The following is a 13,712-nucleotide window of genomic DNA, read 5'->3' as shown; positions in this document are numbered from 1 at the left end:
CCACAGGACAGAACTTCAGTCCCAGGAGATCTGAAGACACTGGGCACGTGAGTGGTGCACAGACATTCATGCAGACATAACATGGATGCACATAAAGTAAAAAAAAAAAAAAAAAAATTAGAGCGGTGGAGGTCCTGTTCACTCTGTCACCAGGAAGCAAAAGAGAATCAAAAGATCTGACTCCCACAATGCCCTTTGGAGAGCATGCCTTCAAAACCTCAAGACCCCCTTATGCACATGCACCTCTTAAAGGGTCCACCTCCCCTCTCCAATAGCAACAAGACGGTTGGGTGGCCCAGTCTTCAGCACGTGAGCCTAGGGGATACATGCCAGATCTGAGCTGCAGCAGGGACCATGGGCAGCCATGGTCTTATCCCATCATAGGGATGGAAGTATATGACTCCTCAGAGGACCTAAGTATATGGCTACTGTCTTCCGCCTGCCCACTCAAGTTGTCAGCATCCTGCTGCCTTCCTGTCTAGAGTTCAGGGACTTCTATCCTGGAAGACGTTTGGATCTTTTGTGCTTCTGTCCTTCTTTTTCTTTCTCCTCCTCTTCTTCCTCCTTCTCTTCTTCCCCTTCTCCTCCCCCCTCCTCCTCTCCCTCCTCCTCATTCTCTTCCTCCTCCTCCCCTCTTCCTCCTCTTCCCCTCCCCCCTCCTCCCTCTCTTCCTCCTCCCTCTCCTCTTCCCCTCCTCCCCCTCCCCTCCTCCTCTTCTTTTGAGGTTGGCTTAGAGTAAGCATCCCCTTGTTGAGTTTCCTTGGTGCCCAACAGAGTCCAAATCCTCAGATTTTTTCCTTCCTAACACACAAATCCAACAACTCCCCACTTCCCAATGAGTGCCGTGCCTACATCCTGCATCTCCAAGACAACCATCCCAGGAACTTCCGAGAGATTCTCTATGCATTATGAGCCCCAAGAGACCATGTCATCAATCATCAGGGGACTGGGACAGGGACAACAGGTCCTTAAACTCTGCAAGAGCAGCCAGTCTGCTTCCCTGGTGAGCCAGTTCTAGGCAACTGAGCAGAAAGGAAACCATGAGGTCCTGAGGATCTGCTAGTAGCAATTCTGTGGACATTAAAAACACAAGAGACTTACACTCTCCTCTTAGCCCATCCCTCGGCCTGAGCCCACCGAGGAGGCTGTGACTCCTGTTTGAAACTGCTCTGGGACTCATCTTTTGAGCTCTGTGATCCAAGCCAGTGGTTTCGTTTTGGTTATTGGAAGTATGCTAGTTGGGTGTCTGATCTGAAATTCTTCCGAGCAGAAGGAACCCTGACACCAAGCGGTGATCTGGACACAATGTGGTCGTGGTAATGCTTGGAGTCTCAGTAATTCTCGTGTTTATGTGCACAGCCGAGATTCATAGGAAGAGGCTGAAACATGCAAGGATGGAAACAACCGCCTTTGTTCTGAGGGCATGAAGCCCATCCGGGGGAGGTAAACCATGTTTCAAGACAATAGAATTCTAAGCAACAGTTTTCAGTATTTAGAAATGAGATGGCTCAGTGGTTAAGAGCACTGACTGCTCTTCCAAAGGTCCTGAGTTCAAATCCCAGCCACCACATGGTGGTTCACAACCACCCTTAATGAGATCTGACACCGTCTTCTGGTACGTGTGAAGACAGCTATAGTGCACTTGCTTATATACTGGGCAGTGGTGGTACATGCCTTTAATCCCAGCACTTGGGAGAAAGAGGCAGGCAAATTTCTGAGTTCAAGACCAGCCTGGTCTACAGAGTGACTTTCAGGACAGCCAGAGCTTTACAGAGAAACCCTGTCTTGAAAAACAAAGCAAAACAAACAAACAAACAAAAAGAAATGTGTCCCCTCCCATTGTAACACATGCAAGGCAAACATTCTACAACTGAGCTATGTCCCCAGCTCTCATTTTATTTTTTATTTTGAGACAGAGCCTTTACTAAGTTGCCCAGGCCAACCTTGAACTTACAAACCTCCTGCCTCAGCCTCCCGGTAGCTGGTATTATAGTTCTGTACCACTAGGCCCTGCTTGGATACTCTTTTAGTCATGAATTGTTTAATTTTCTTAACTTTCTTTGATATCGTAGGTCTGGTTAGAGGTACCCTTGAGTGGAAGAGTAGTGGTCTGTGTTGTAGATTGGATCTAGAATGTTCCCCTAAGATCTCAAGTCAAAAGCTTGGGTGTTGTACTCTGGTGGAAACTTTCGGAGGTGGGGTTAGAACAGTGGGAAGTTAGGTCACTGGGAGCTGTGTTCTTGGAAAGGATCATGGGACTCCAGCCCCTTTCCCTCTCCCTCCATGCTTCCCTGCGTCCACACATCCGGAAGTTCTGCTCTCCCATAGGTTTTTACCGTGACTTTCTGTCTCCATACAGGCGAAGTGACCATGCACTGAAACCCTGGCATGGTTGAGCGAAGGCAACCTTTTCTCCTTTTAAGCTGACTTTCTCTATCATTTTGTCACAGTGCTGGAAAGCTGCCCGACAGGGGCTACAGTCACCAGCAGCTGAGCTGTCAGCTCTTGGCCGACGCTGATTAGTAAAATTTACTTAAAATACTCTGTCTTATTTTGCAGATGTCATCATTTGTTCTGTTATAATTTTCTATTATTTTCCTTAGGCGTACACACACACACACACACACATACACACACACAAATTGCATATTCATTCATCATATGTTTACTGAAAATGATTGTTCCTGGGCTGTGGAGGGAGGTCCCTTAGCTGGTAGAATGAAGTCCTGGGTTCAGCCTCCAGGACTCCATAAAACTGGGTGTGGTGGTAGATGCCTGTAACCCCAGCACTCTAGAAGGGGAGGGGGGCAGAAGGATCAAGGTATAAATGGAATTAAGACTAATTTAGGTTACAAGAGACCATGTCGAAACAAGACAAAACAATGTGGTACTGGCCCATGTCCTTGGTGCTAGCACTCCACTGGGTAGGCAGAGGCAGGCAGATCTCTGTGAGTTCGAGGCCAGCCTTGTCTACAGAGTGAGTTCTGGGGCAGCCAAGAGCTAAACTGAGAAGCTCTGTCTCAGAAAGCAAAAACAATGGCAACAAAAAAACCAAGACAAAAACAAACTAAAATAAAACACCTGCTGGACTGTGGGTATTAGCAGACTGAAGCTGGCGATAGCATCAGGAAATGCAGTTACTCCCCCGGGGGCATTCCCTCTCACTACAGAGTTCTGGACACTATCCCCTGGGATACATAGCATGGATAAGGAAACCCAGGAAAGGCATCTCAGAGCCAACCCTAACATAATACATGTGACACGAGTCTTAGAAGAATAGTTAATAAGGCCTCACTTAGGTAAAGACCAAGGGATGGTTTGTGCCAAGGTAGGGAGGCATGGAAGAGCCTGGAGTACACTGGGTAGGGCACACAGTTCTCTTGGATGCTGTCATGTGGACTGTGAGAGAGAGATAGACAGATAGAGTGTGTGTGTGTATGTGTGTATGTGTGTGTGTGTGTGTGTGTGTTGGAGGGAGACGATAATAAAACACGAGAGGTGATAATAATCCTTCTACCATTTCTCATTTAGATTGAATGCCACAGATAAGAGGAACCCAGCACTTAAGTGTTTTCAGTCATGGGAGTCAGGTAAGAACTACAGCCAATGAGGTTGTTTTTGTATGAAAAATTAGAAAGACATTGCTTAGGGGCTCAGGAAGCAGGCTTGTTTGATTTTTGTTTGTTTGATTGGTTTGTTGTTGTTGTTGCTGTTATTGTTGTTTCATTTTGTCCTTGTGTCTCTCCCTCCTCCCCACTCCCTGCCCCCAGGGTTTCTCTGTGTTGCCCTGGCTGTCCCGTGTGCCTCTTTCTGTCTACATGTAAGTCTGTGCCTGTGTATGCAGTGCCTGTGGGGCCAGAAGAGAACATCAGATACCAGATTACAAACAGTTGTAGCACTCTTTCTGCCATCTTCGCGCCTGTGGAGGCCTGCTGGGAACAGGACTTCTAACAGCAAGTATGTCTGGAAGGCTGTGGTGCAAGGCCATTTTTGCTGGCTACAAGCGAGGTCTCCGGAACCAGAGAGCGCACAGGGCTCTTCTTAAAATTGAAGGCGTGTATACTCGAGATGAAACGGAATTCTACTTAGGCAAGAGATGTGCTTATATGAATAAAGCAAAAAACAATACAGCGACTCCTGGAGGCAAACCAAACAAACCCAGAGTGATCTGGGGAAAAGTCACTCGGTCCCACGGAGACAGTGGGATGGTTCGTGCCAAATTCCGAAGCAACCTTCCTGCAAAGGCCACTGGACACAGAATCCGTGTGATGCTGTACCCATCCCGGATTTAAACTAATGGAGAGTAAATACATAAAAGTAGATTTGTAAAAACAAACAAACAAACAAACAAACAAACAGTTGTAGCCTGCTTTATGTGTGCTGGGAATCGAACCTGGGTCCTCTGGAAGAACAACTAGTGAGCCAAATCCCTGAGTTTCTCCTTGTCTGATTTTTGATGCTGAGTCTGGAGAAGAGTTCTAAAGTCCTTGAAAAAGGCACAAGTGGGATCTTTAAAGAAAGAATGTTGGGCTGGAGAGATGGTTCAGCCGTTAAGAGCACTGATTCCTCTCCTGAAGGTCCTGAGTTCAAATCCCAGCAACCACATGGTGGCTTACAACCATCTGTAATGAGATCTGACGCCCTCTTCTGGTGTGTCTGAAGACAGCTACAATGTACTTACATATAACAGTAAATAAATCTAAGAAAGAAAGAAAGAAAGAAAGAAAGAAAGAAAGAAAGAAAGAAAGAAAGAAAGAAAGAAAGAAAGAAAGAAAGAAAGAAAGAAAGAAAGAAAGAAAGAGGATGTTGAGAGACCTGGTGCCTTATAAAGTGTGAGAGGGCATTTAGCTTTAAGAGGATTCCAAGCACACATGCGCATAGCTACTTTTATGAAATTTCGTTAGTAGTGTGTTCCCATTCTCTTCCAGTGTAACTTCCGGTCAGATGATCTACATGAGTACTCGAAGGAAACGCAGTCTCCCATAAGCTTTATCAGATTCCGTCTGTGAGTTAGTTAGTGTCCCACTTCTGATCTCAACCACAGGATTTCAAAATATATAAACCAGCACCTTGAGAGCAGAAGCTGTGGCCAGACTCTATCCCTAACAACTTCCGGAAGAGCCACGCTCAGGTTGCAACACTGTTGCAATCTCCAAACTCTTCAACACCTGCAGCTCCCTGCTCATCTGACTCACACCAAGGCCATAGTGGCCATCCCACAAGCACCTCCTGAAAAAGAAGAGCTCACGAGTAAAGAGAAGCCTCAGGGGCTGGGGTGTGGCTCAGTGCTAGAGTGTGAGGCCCCCGAATTCAACCCCCCCCCCCAAACAAGACAGGCCTCAAATTTGAATTATACTCTCCTTTTTCTAGAGTCTCCTTTTTCTAGATGTGTCGGAGATCCCAACAATTTTGGGCCCTCAGTGCCCCTTCCCTGTGGAGCACGTTCACTGTGAAATTACTTCCCATCACTCTCCCTCCCCCTCGAGGGGCGCCATGAGCCCAGCGGAAGTGGTCTTTGGTTCACGAAATCATACTTTGATCATTTTATTTCCATATACAGCAGAGAGTCAGGGACACAGCAAGGGAAGGAGAATGAAGGCCACTCCTGAATAGCAACGCTCACTTACTGACATAAAGAATCCTGCAAGAGGAGATTTTCTTGCCGGGCTGTGGTGGCACACACCTTTAATCCCAGTACTTGGGAGGCAGCTGCTTGTGGACGTTGTACATCGTGGTGCGCACTAGGCTCCGCACCACGATGTACAACGTCCACAAGCAGTTTCTTTTTTCTTTTTTAAACGATTTATTATTATAATTAAGTACATTGTAGCCGTCTTCAGACACACTAGAAGAAGGTGTCAGATCTCATTACAGGTGGTTGTGAGCCACCCTGTGGTTGCCGGGATTTGAACTTAGGACCTTTGGTAAAGCAGTCAGTGCTCTTACCTGCTGAGCTATCTCACCGGCTATCCTCAGACATTTTCAAAAAATAATTTATTATTTTACATACATTGGTGTTTTTCCTGAATGTATGACTGGGTGAGAGCGTTAAATTCCCTGGAACTGGAGTTTCAGATAGTTGTGAGCTTCCATGTGGGTGCTGGGAATTGAACTCAGGACCTCTGGAAGAGCAGCCAGGGCTCTTATCTGCTGAGCCACCTCTCCAGCCCCCAGACAGTGTTTTTGTACTGTTGCTGTTGTTTTTTTCTTTGTGGCTAGGTTTTTTGATGGGGTTTTCCTGTATTGTTCAGGGTGGCCTGACTCTTGTTCCGCTGCCTTCCAAGGGTTAGAATCATAAGCATGGGTCAACAGCCCATCCGGGCTTTTGTTTTCTTATATATGCTATAGAGAGGCCACATTCACATTGTATAAATAAACAAATACAGTTGTAACATTTTGGGCAGTTCTCAACCAACCAACCACTGTGCTGGAAAACCAGTGTGAACTTTCTGACTGTGAAGAACCGCCCTAATTAAGGACATCCTGTACTTATTCAAACCCTTTTCCCTCCTCCACATACCTCTCTCTCACACAGCTAACTCCCTCTGCATGCCCTCCCCCACCTCCCCACCCCACCCCCCTACGACAAGACACCAATCGGAATTGAGACTCAAGGCCAAACATTAAGCACTTCTGGGCTCTGGTGCAAGCAAGATTGCTATAAAAAGACATTCAGAAAACAAGGAATAGTATTGCCATTTTGCCTTTAATGGAAGAGTGGCTAACGGTTACAGTAAAAAACCAAAAACCAAACCAAAACAAAAAAACACATTTTAAAAAAAAACATTGTTTGAATTTTCAGAAATATACATACACTTGAAAGCCAATAAAGTCATTATAAAAATAAACTCTGAATATGTTTTAAAGGGGGAAAGGGCCAGTCTTTGTGGCAGCACAAATGCTTAGTAGTAATAATAACAATACACCAGTCTATCTGAGCTGGATCACCCCAGGGCAGAGGGCGCTTTTGCTTTGGAGGACAGAGCCTGCCTGAAGCGCCTCTTCAGGTCCTGCATGTTGGGGGATCGAGGCCGGGGAATGATGGAAGCCCTCCTCCGCTCCCCGCCGAGTCTGTGCACCTTGATCACTTCTTTGCAGAGATGCTGGAACACATCACAGACGTCTTCGTAGTTCTCACTAGTAGAAATTTCAAGGAAGAGACTGCCCAGCTCATTAGCTAGCTGAAGACCTTCGTGCGTCTGCACCTGCCGGGCATGCAAAAGGTCTCCTTTGTTTCCCACGATGAAGACGGGGGCTTTTCCATCAGGGTGGACCTTCCGGATGTGCTGGTAAAGGGGCCGGATGGATTGGTAGCTCTCAGAGTCTGTTATGGAATAAACCAGCAGAAAGCCCTCTGCCCAGTGCACACATTTGGTCAGAGAATCCACCATTTGACTGAGGCTGTCCTGCGCCTGGGAAAGAACAAAATGGGATCTGATCAAAGAAGCCCTCGAAGGGACACTGGACAGAAAGATCACTAAGTATGGCTGTCTGGTTCTCCCTAGCTTCTTCAAGAGGCTTTCTGCGTCAAAAGCAGAAAGCCTCAGACAAGTGCTCAACCTGCACTATTTTCTGAGCTGGTCTGGATGTAGACTGGTAACCTACTTTTTTTCCACAGGCAGTCTCCAGTGAACTCCAACCACTTAAGAATAATTACAGACCAGAATGGCTTAGTTTTCAGGGAACTAATTCATAACAAACAAAACCCTGGAAACAGTCCAACATAAATATCTATTCCCAAGCCCATAAAAAAATATTTTTAGCAGTCAACTTCTTGAGAATGTTGCAGAAACAAATTCCATTCTCTGAGCTCTCCACTCAACCTTTTCCTCCCTAGAAGGGCTGAGCAATTAGTTAAGTTGCATTCCACAGTGATAGCCAAAAGGTTATCTGATTGCAATTACTGGCTTGAGAAAACATCCCCTAGCTTTTTTGGGGGGAGGGTGGGGGAGTAGGGGGACAGCTCTGGCCAGGACGCAGACCCCATCCCTCCAGAATCCCACCTACTCCATGTTTTAATGTGGTGCTGGAACCCGGGACCCTCGAGTGAATGCTTTCTACTGAACTGGACCCTTAGTCCCAAGGCTGTTGTTTTTAGATTGTCCCAGGATGTGCTCTTAAAGAGTTAATACCCGCCTAGGCAGCTTGGGCACCGGTCAGTGGTCAGCCAGGGCTACTTCTGGGAGGGGGTGGCTCAGCCTGTAAGCCCAACACTTGGGGAGGCTGAGGCATCAAAGATTATAAGGAGTCCAAGCAAACCTGAAGTGCAAAGCAAGTAATAAACCGGCCAGGGCTACACAGCAATCTTTAAAATAATTAATTAATTAAAAATAGCATTTAAGAGGAAACTAGTTCTAATCAACCATTTCTGGCCACCGAGGAGGGCATCCAACATCCCAACCCTCAGCTCGCCGCGTGTGCCCACACCTACCTATTGGACATGCTGAAACATCTCACTGAGAGCCTGGAGCCAACCACCTCAGCCTGCACCACATACCCTCCTGACAGTCCTTACCTGAATGCCTCCCGGGGTGTCCTGGATCTGTAGGGATAACTGGTCCCCCTCCACATAGACGAGTCTCGAATACAGTTTGCCTGTACAAGGAAGAGGAGTTTGCATCTAAGTTCCCACGGCCCGATGAACAAAATAATGAGAGAAGGGAGGGGAGGGCAAAGAGATACAAGTACAAGAGCCAGGGAGCACGGAAACATTCTTACCTGTGTTGGGTTCGTAGTCGCCTATGAATCTCTTGGTCAAGAAGCGCACAATCATTGCTGAAAAATGAAGTAGGAAAATCAGCTGAAGAAGTGGGTCAAGGTGGTCCAAACTGGGCCCTCAAAGGAACAGCATTTGTTCCCCCCACCCCCAGGTTCCCGGGACAAAGTCACTGCGGAGTGCCTTGCCCCGCGGAATGTGATGAATCGCACTGGAGCGACCCTCAACAGGCACCAACCCCGTCCAGAGCTCAGAAATGGACTGCTGAAGCAACAGGCGGGAGGGGTGGGGGGTGGGGGTGGGGTCTTCCTGAATCCCGGCATCCCTGCGGGTGAGGACCCTCCGCTGTTCCTGGGCGGCTTTGCGCGCCTTTGTCCCACTCACCGCTCTTGCCCACACAACCCGCGCCCAGCACGGCCAGCTTGATGTCCTTGGGCAGGAGGTAGTCGGAGGAGGACTCCGGGATGGGCGCCAGCAGAAAGTGCCCAGACATGGTGAGCGGCCGCATGGGCGCGTCCCGAGACCGCGCTGCAGGAGAGCCGGCTGGATACGCGAGGACACAACAGCGCCGGGATGTGGCGCGGCCAGCGGTGCTGCCCAGGCTCTTGGATTTTAAAGAGCTCGGGGAGCGCGGTGGCTGCCTCTGGCGCCTCCTTTTCCCCGCCCCTTCCTGGAAGGGTGGAAGCAGCGCGCGAGCAGGGGACTGTCACCCGCGGGCGTGCGCACCCCAAGGCTGCCTGATGCGCTCTGCCCGCCCAGCTGCGCGGGTTCCTGTCGGTGCAGCCCAGGGGAGGCCTTTGCTCAAATTGTATTTGCCGGATCCTGGAGCCTGGCAGCCTCCAGTCTGGGGCACCAGCCTGGAGCGTGAACCTGAGCCACCAAAGGAGCAAAAGCTTCAATTGGCTGGATATTTCTGGGGCAATGGGAAAGAGATCCCTTTTTGTGTCCTTGTCAAACAGTACTAATGAGAACCCTGATTTTGATCTTCAGCATCCTGTACACTGAGTGTGGTGGCACACTGGCATACTATCCTAGCGCTTAGGGGGTAGAGGCAGGAGGGTCAGAAGTTTAAGGTCATTCTTGGCCACAAAGCCAGTTTGGACTACATAAAACCCGGTCTCAAATGTAAACAAATACATGAATAAATTAAAAATTGTAAAAGGGTCCCGAGGGGTGACATCACTGAGGAAAAGGTTCCTAATTAACTAATTTAGTATGAGTCAAGGTAATTGCAGTCACTTCCCAGGGAACTCCCTTAGGGGGCAGTCATGCCCACAGCTCAGCATACAAACCCAGACAGCCCCTTTCTGCTGTGAACTGATTCACTCAAACTCAGTGAGCAACACACTTGGGGCCCGGACCTACCTTACTATTCAAACATTTCCTGGTAGGTACGTGGTGGAACTCAGAATCGGGCATGGGGAGAAGGGCCCAGAAGATAAACATGGCCTTGTTGTTGGATGCCACCAGGACAAGGCTGTGTTTTAGTCTCATCTGCACAATTGTCTAGACAGTCCTACCCTCATTCTTTCCCTTTTTCCTTCTTAGTTTTATCAGTTAGCTTGAACAGCATGACAAACCACACAGAACTTAATGGCTCACTCCAACAGACTTTCCCTTTCTTTCTTTGTTTCTTTGTTTCTTTCTTCAGACTTTTCTTTTTAAAAGATTTATTTACTTTCATGGATGCTTTATCTGCATGTGCACCTGCATCCCAGAAGTGGGCATCAGATCCCATTACAGATGGTTGTGAGCCATCATGTGGTTGCTGGGAATTGAACTCAGGACCTCTGCAAGAGCAGTCAGTGCTTTTAACAGCTGAGCCATCTCTTCAGCCTCCCTCCCGCCCCTTTGTCCCCAGACCCCAACCCCGATGCCACACACTCCTGTTCTTAATCTATGCCAGGCTTTGACAAGCTTGATTGAGCTATCTGAGGCCATAGCTGAGAAGTTATGAGCCCTAGGGAAATAGGCTGAATTGCTCCATCGCCAACTCACTCAAGTTTGGCTCATTGGGGAGTTTGGCAAGGCTTGTCCTCAGGGTGGCCGAGCAGAGCCCCAAGACGGTGATGGAAAGCAGGCAAGGTCTCTGGAGCCTGGGTGTCTCTAGGACAGAACCCATCATCCCTGGTGCACTCTGCTGGCCAAAGCAACCCTTGAGGCCAGCATGAGATCAGAAGATGGAGAGATGATGCTTTAGCCCTTTAAGGTCAGAGCAACAAGCCACACTGGAAAAGGGCTAGCACGTAGAAAGTAACAGACAGCTCGGTCTAGTTTTGCTGTTGAACATGCCAATAAAAGTGCTTCCATACACCAAGTAGCCCAAGCCAGGTTATGTGACTCCCCCTTGACCTTAACGCGTCCTGTCTGTCGTTACTGTGCGTGTGCGTGCACACACACACACACACACACACACACACACACACACACACACACCATTTGGTTGACCTTCTGAATGATTAAATGAATGGGCATTGACTCTACTGTTTGAAATAGAATAGCCAGCCAGGCAGTGGTGGCGCACGCCTTTAATCCCAGCACTTGGGAGGCAGAGGCAGGCAGATTTCTAAAATCAAGGCCAGCCTGGTCTACAGAGTGAGTTCCAGGACAGTGAGGGCTACACAGACAAACCCTGTTTCAACCCCCCCCCCCCCGCAAAAAAAGAAATGGGATAGCCAAAAGTCTTGTATATATCTGTTGTTCTCATGATCCTGGAAAAAGATGTTCCAAGAGAGGCCTGCCTGCCATAGTCAAGTGGTACACACTGTAACCTTTTCACAAGGCAATCATTTCCCACTAATGTTCAGTTTAGCCGGAGAGACGCGAAGCAGGGCCTTCCTAAGTGGGGGAAATGGGCACCATGAATACAAGAGCTGTTTAAGAAGCCACTGAGTAAGGGCTGTTTTCCAAAGCCTTTTGAGAAACTCTGGGAAGGTGGGGCTGTTGTTTCTTGGAGTCAATTGGCCTCTCCTGGATGGACACAAGATGGTTTCTGTAGCATTCAGTTCTCACACAAATAGAGAGAGAGAGGAGAGGACTACCTTGCTTTGCCTCTTGAACTATGAATTTTGTTTTGTTTTTGTTTTTCGAGACAGGGTTTCTCTGTGTAGCCCTGGCTGTCCTGGAACTCACTNTGTAGACCAGGCTGGCCTCAAACTCAGAAATCCACCTGCCTCCGCCTCCCAAGTGCTGGGATTAAAGGCGTGTGCCACCACTGCCCAGAAATTTTTTAAAGTAGTTCTTGGGTTGGGGACACAGTTCAGTGGCAGAGCCTTTCCCTAGTACACCCTGGGGCTTGTCTAGATTTAGCTCAGAATAAACTAGGAGTGGTGGCCTTCATCTATAATCCCAGCACCCAGGAAGCAGATGAGAAATTCAAGGTTATCCTTGACTACGTGGTAAGTTAGAGGCCATCCTGGGCTACATGAGAGCCCATGTCAAAGAAAAAGATTATCCATTACATCTTATGAACCAGAGCAGACAAATGAAAACAAAGGAAAGCAATGTTCCAAACAGCTGGCAAAGGCTGGGGTGGCGGTGACCCCATCTTGCGTGGTCTTGGTTCCCCCCGGAGTTCTAGAGACACTATTAATATCATGAAAAATAAAAAACAGAGAACGGCAGTTGAGCAGGGGCCAATGCAATCTGTCACAAACAGCCTGTGATTTCCTGTGACAGAAATGAAGACAGACAGAGAGAGAGAGAGAGAGAGAGAGAGAGAGAGAGACCGGTCTCTCTGTTTAAGGCAGTGGTTCACAGACTTCCTAAGGCTACGATCCTTTAATACAGTTCCTCATGTTGTGGGGACCCCCAACCAGGAAACTATCTTTGTTGCTACTTCATAAGTATAATTTTATCAATATTTGATATGTGATAAATGATAAATGATCCCTGTGAAAGGGTCATTTGACCCCCAAAGGGGTCGCAACCCACACATTGAGAACTACTGGCTTAACATCATTCAATAAGGAACAATCCAGAGCCCGTTCTCTGCTCCCATGTGTCTTTAGAGTGCCCCTTGCTTGGAAGAGCTTGAAGTGGGTCTCCATTCTCCTTCCTTGGAAGGGCTCTTCACATTTACAGATACACAAAATAACCTTCACAAAATATTGTGAAGACAATAAGCCCCCAAAGCAGAGAATTATAAATAGGCTCTCCTGAATCAGCGCTGCCTGGGTTCTGTTTCGTGTTATATTTGTGTCTAGAGTTACGTAAAGCTGTGGCAATCAGTGGAACACAGGCAGGCTGGACAGATCTGAGAAAGATAATAGGAATGAGTGGGCAGACACCACACAAATCTGTGGGTGTCTAGAATGAGTGTGGGGGGCAGGATTGGCAAATAGCAAGTAATAGCAAGCCGGGCACATCATTAACTCTTTCTCAGCCACATGAAAGCTTAATTCTAGTCCTTCAGTGAGGTTTGCCCAGGGGCCCACTGTAGTTGATAAATTATCCCACCCACCATCTATATTGAGGGTCAATCAATGTCACCCTGCACACACCCTTTTTTGATACAGTGTTTCTCTATGTAGCTCGAGCTGTCCTGGAACTCACTCCCCTGGCACTTAGAGATTTGCCTGTATCTGTCTCCCAAGTAAGTGCTGGGATTAAAGGTATGCAGTCACAAGCCAGCTTTACTCTTTAGAAAGTTCTTGACCACTGAATTTATGGGAGCTTTGGAGGCTCTAGCTATAAGCTTCTCCCTCCATTATCTCAACCATTGAAAACCCAGTCTTTGCTCGGTAAGGTGATGGGTGTTGGCACAGAACACAAAAGAATAGCTTTGTGCTGAGAACCGCTTATCAGACATTCCTGCACCTCCCTCAGATACCCCTGTAGTGAAGGAATTAACTTTAATTCATCAGCTATATATTACTTGTTTACAAAATATTTTCAAATCTTTTGTTTTTCGAGACAGGGTTTCTCTGTATAGCCCTGGCTGTCCTGGAACTCACTTTGTAGACCAGGCTGGCCTTGAACTCAGAAATCTGCCTGC

The 13,712-nt window shown here is 47.7% G+C and overlaps 1 protein-coding gene and 1 pseudogene across 1 annotated transcript; one reads left to right on the top strand and one right to left on the bottom strand.

The window, feature by feature from the left end:
* Positions 1-3,921: 3,921 nt before the first annotated feature.
* LOC110313153 lies at positions 3,922-4,322 on the top strand (annotated as a pseudogene).
* A 2,366-nt stretch (positions 4,323-6,688) lies between these two features.
* Rasl11a (RAS like family 11 member A) lies at positions 6,689-9,364 on the bottom strand. The gene is made up of 4 exons (XM_021187095.1): positions 9,101-9,364; positions 8,719-8,775; positions 8,516-8,595; positions 6,689-7,412 (listed from the first exon to the last, which is right to left on the bottom strand). Exons 1-4 carry the CDS (start codon positions 9,222-9,224, stop codon positions 6,945-6,947), a joined length of 729 nt encoding a protein of 242 aa, XP_021042754.1. The 5' UTR covers positions 9,225-9,364; the 3' UTR covers positions 6,689-6,944.
* Between the last annotated feature and the right edge of the window lie 4,348 nt (positions 9,365-13,712).

This window comes from Mus pahari, chromosome 23 (assembly GCF_900095145.1).
Source record: "Mus pahari chromosome 23, PAHARI_EIJ_v1.1, whole genome shotgun sequence".
NCBI classification, from domain to species: Eukaryota; Metazoa; Chordata; class Mammalia; order Rodentia; family Muridae; genus Mus; species Mus pahari.
Note: the sequence above shows the minus strand (reverse complement) of the source record. Positions and strands in the feature narration are given on the sequence as shown.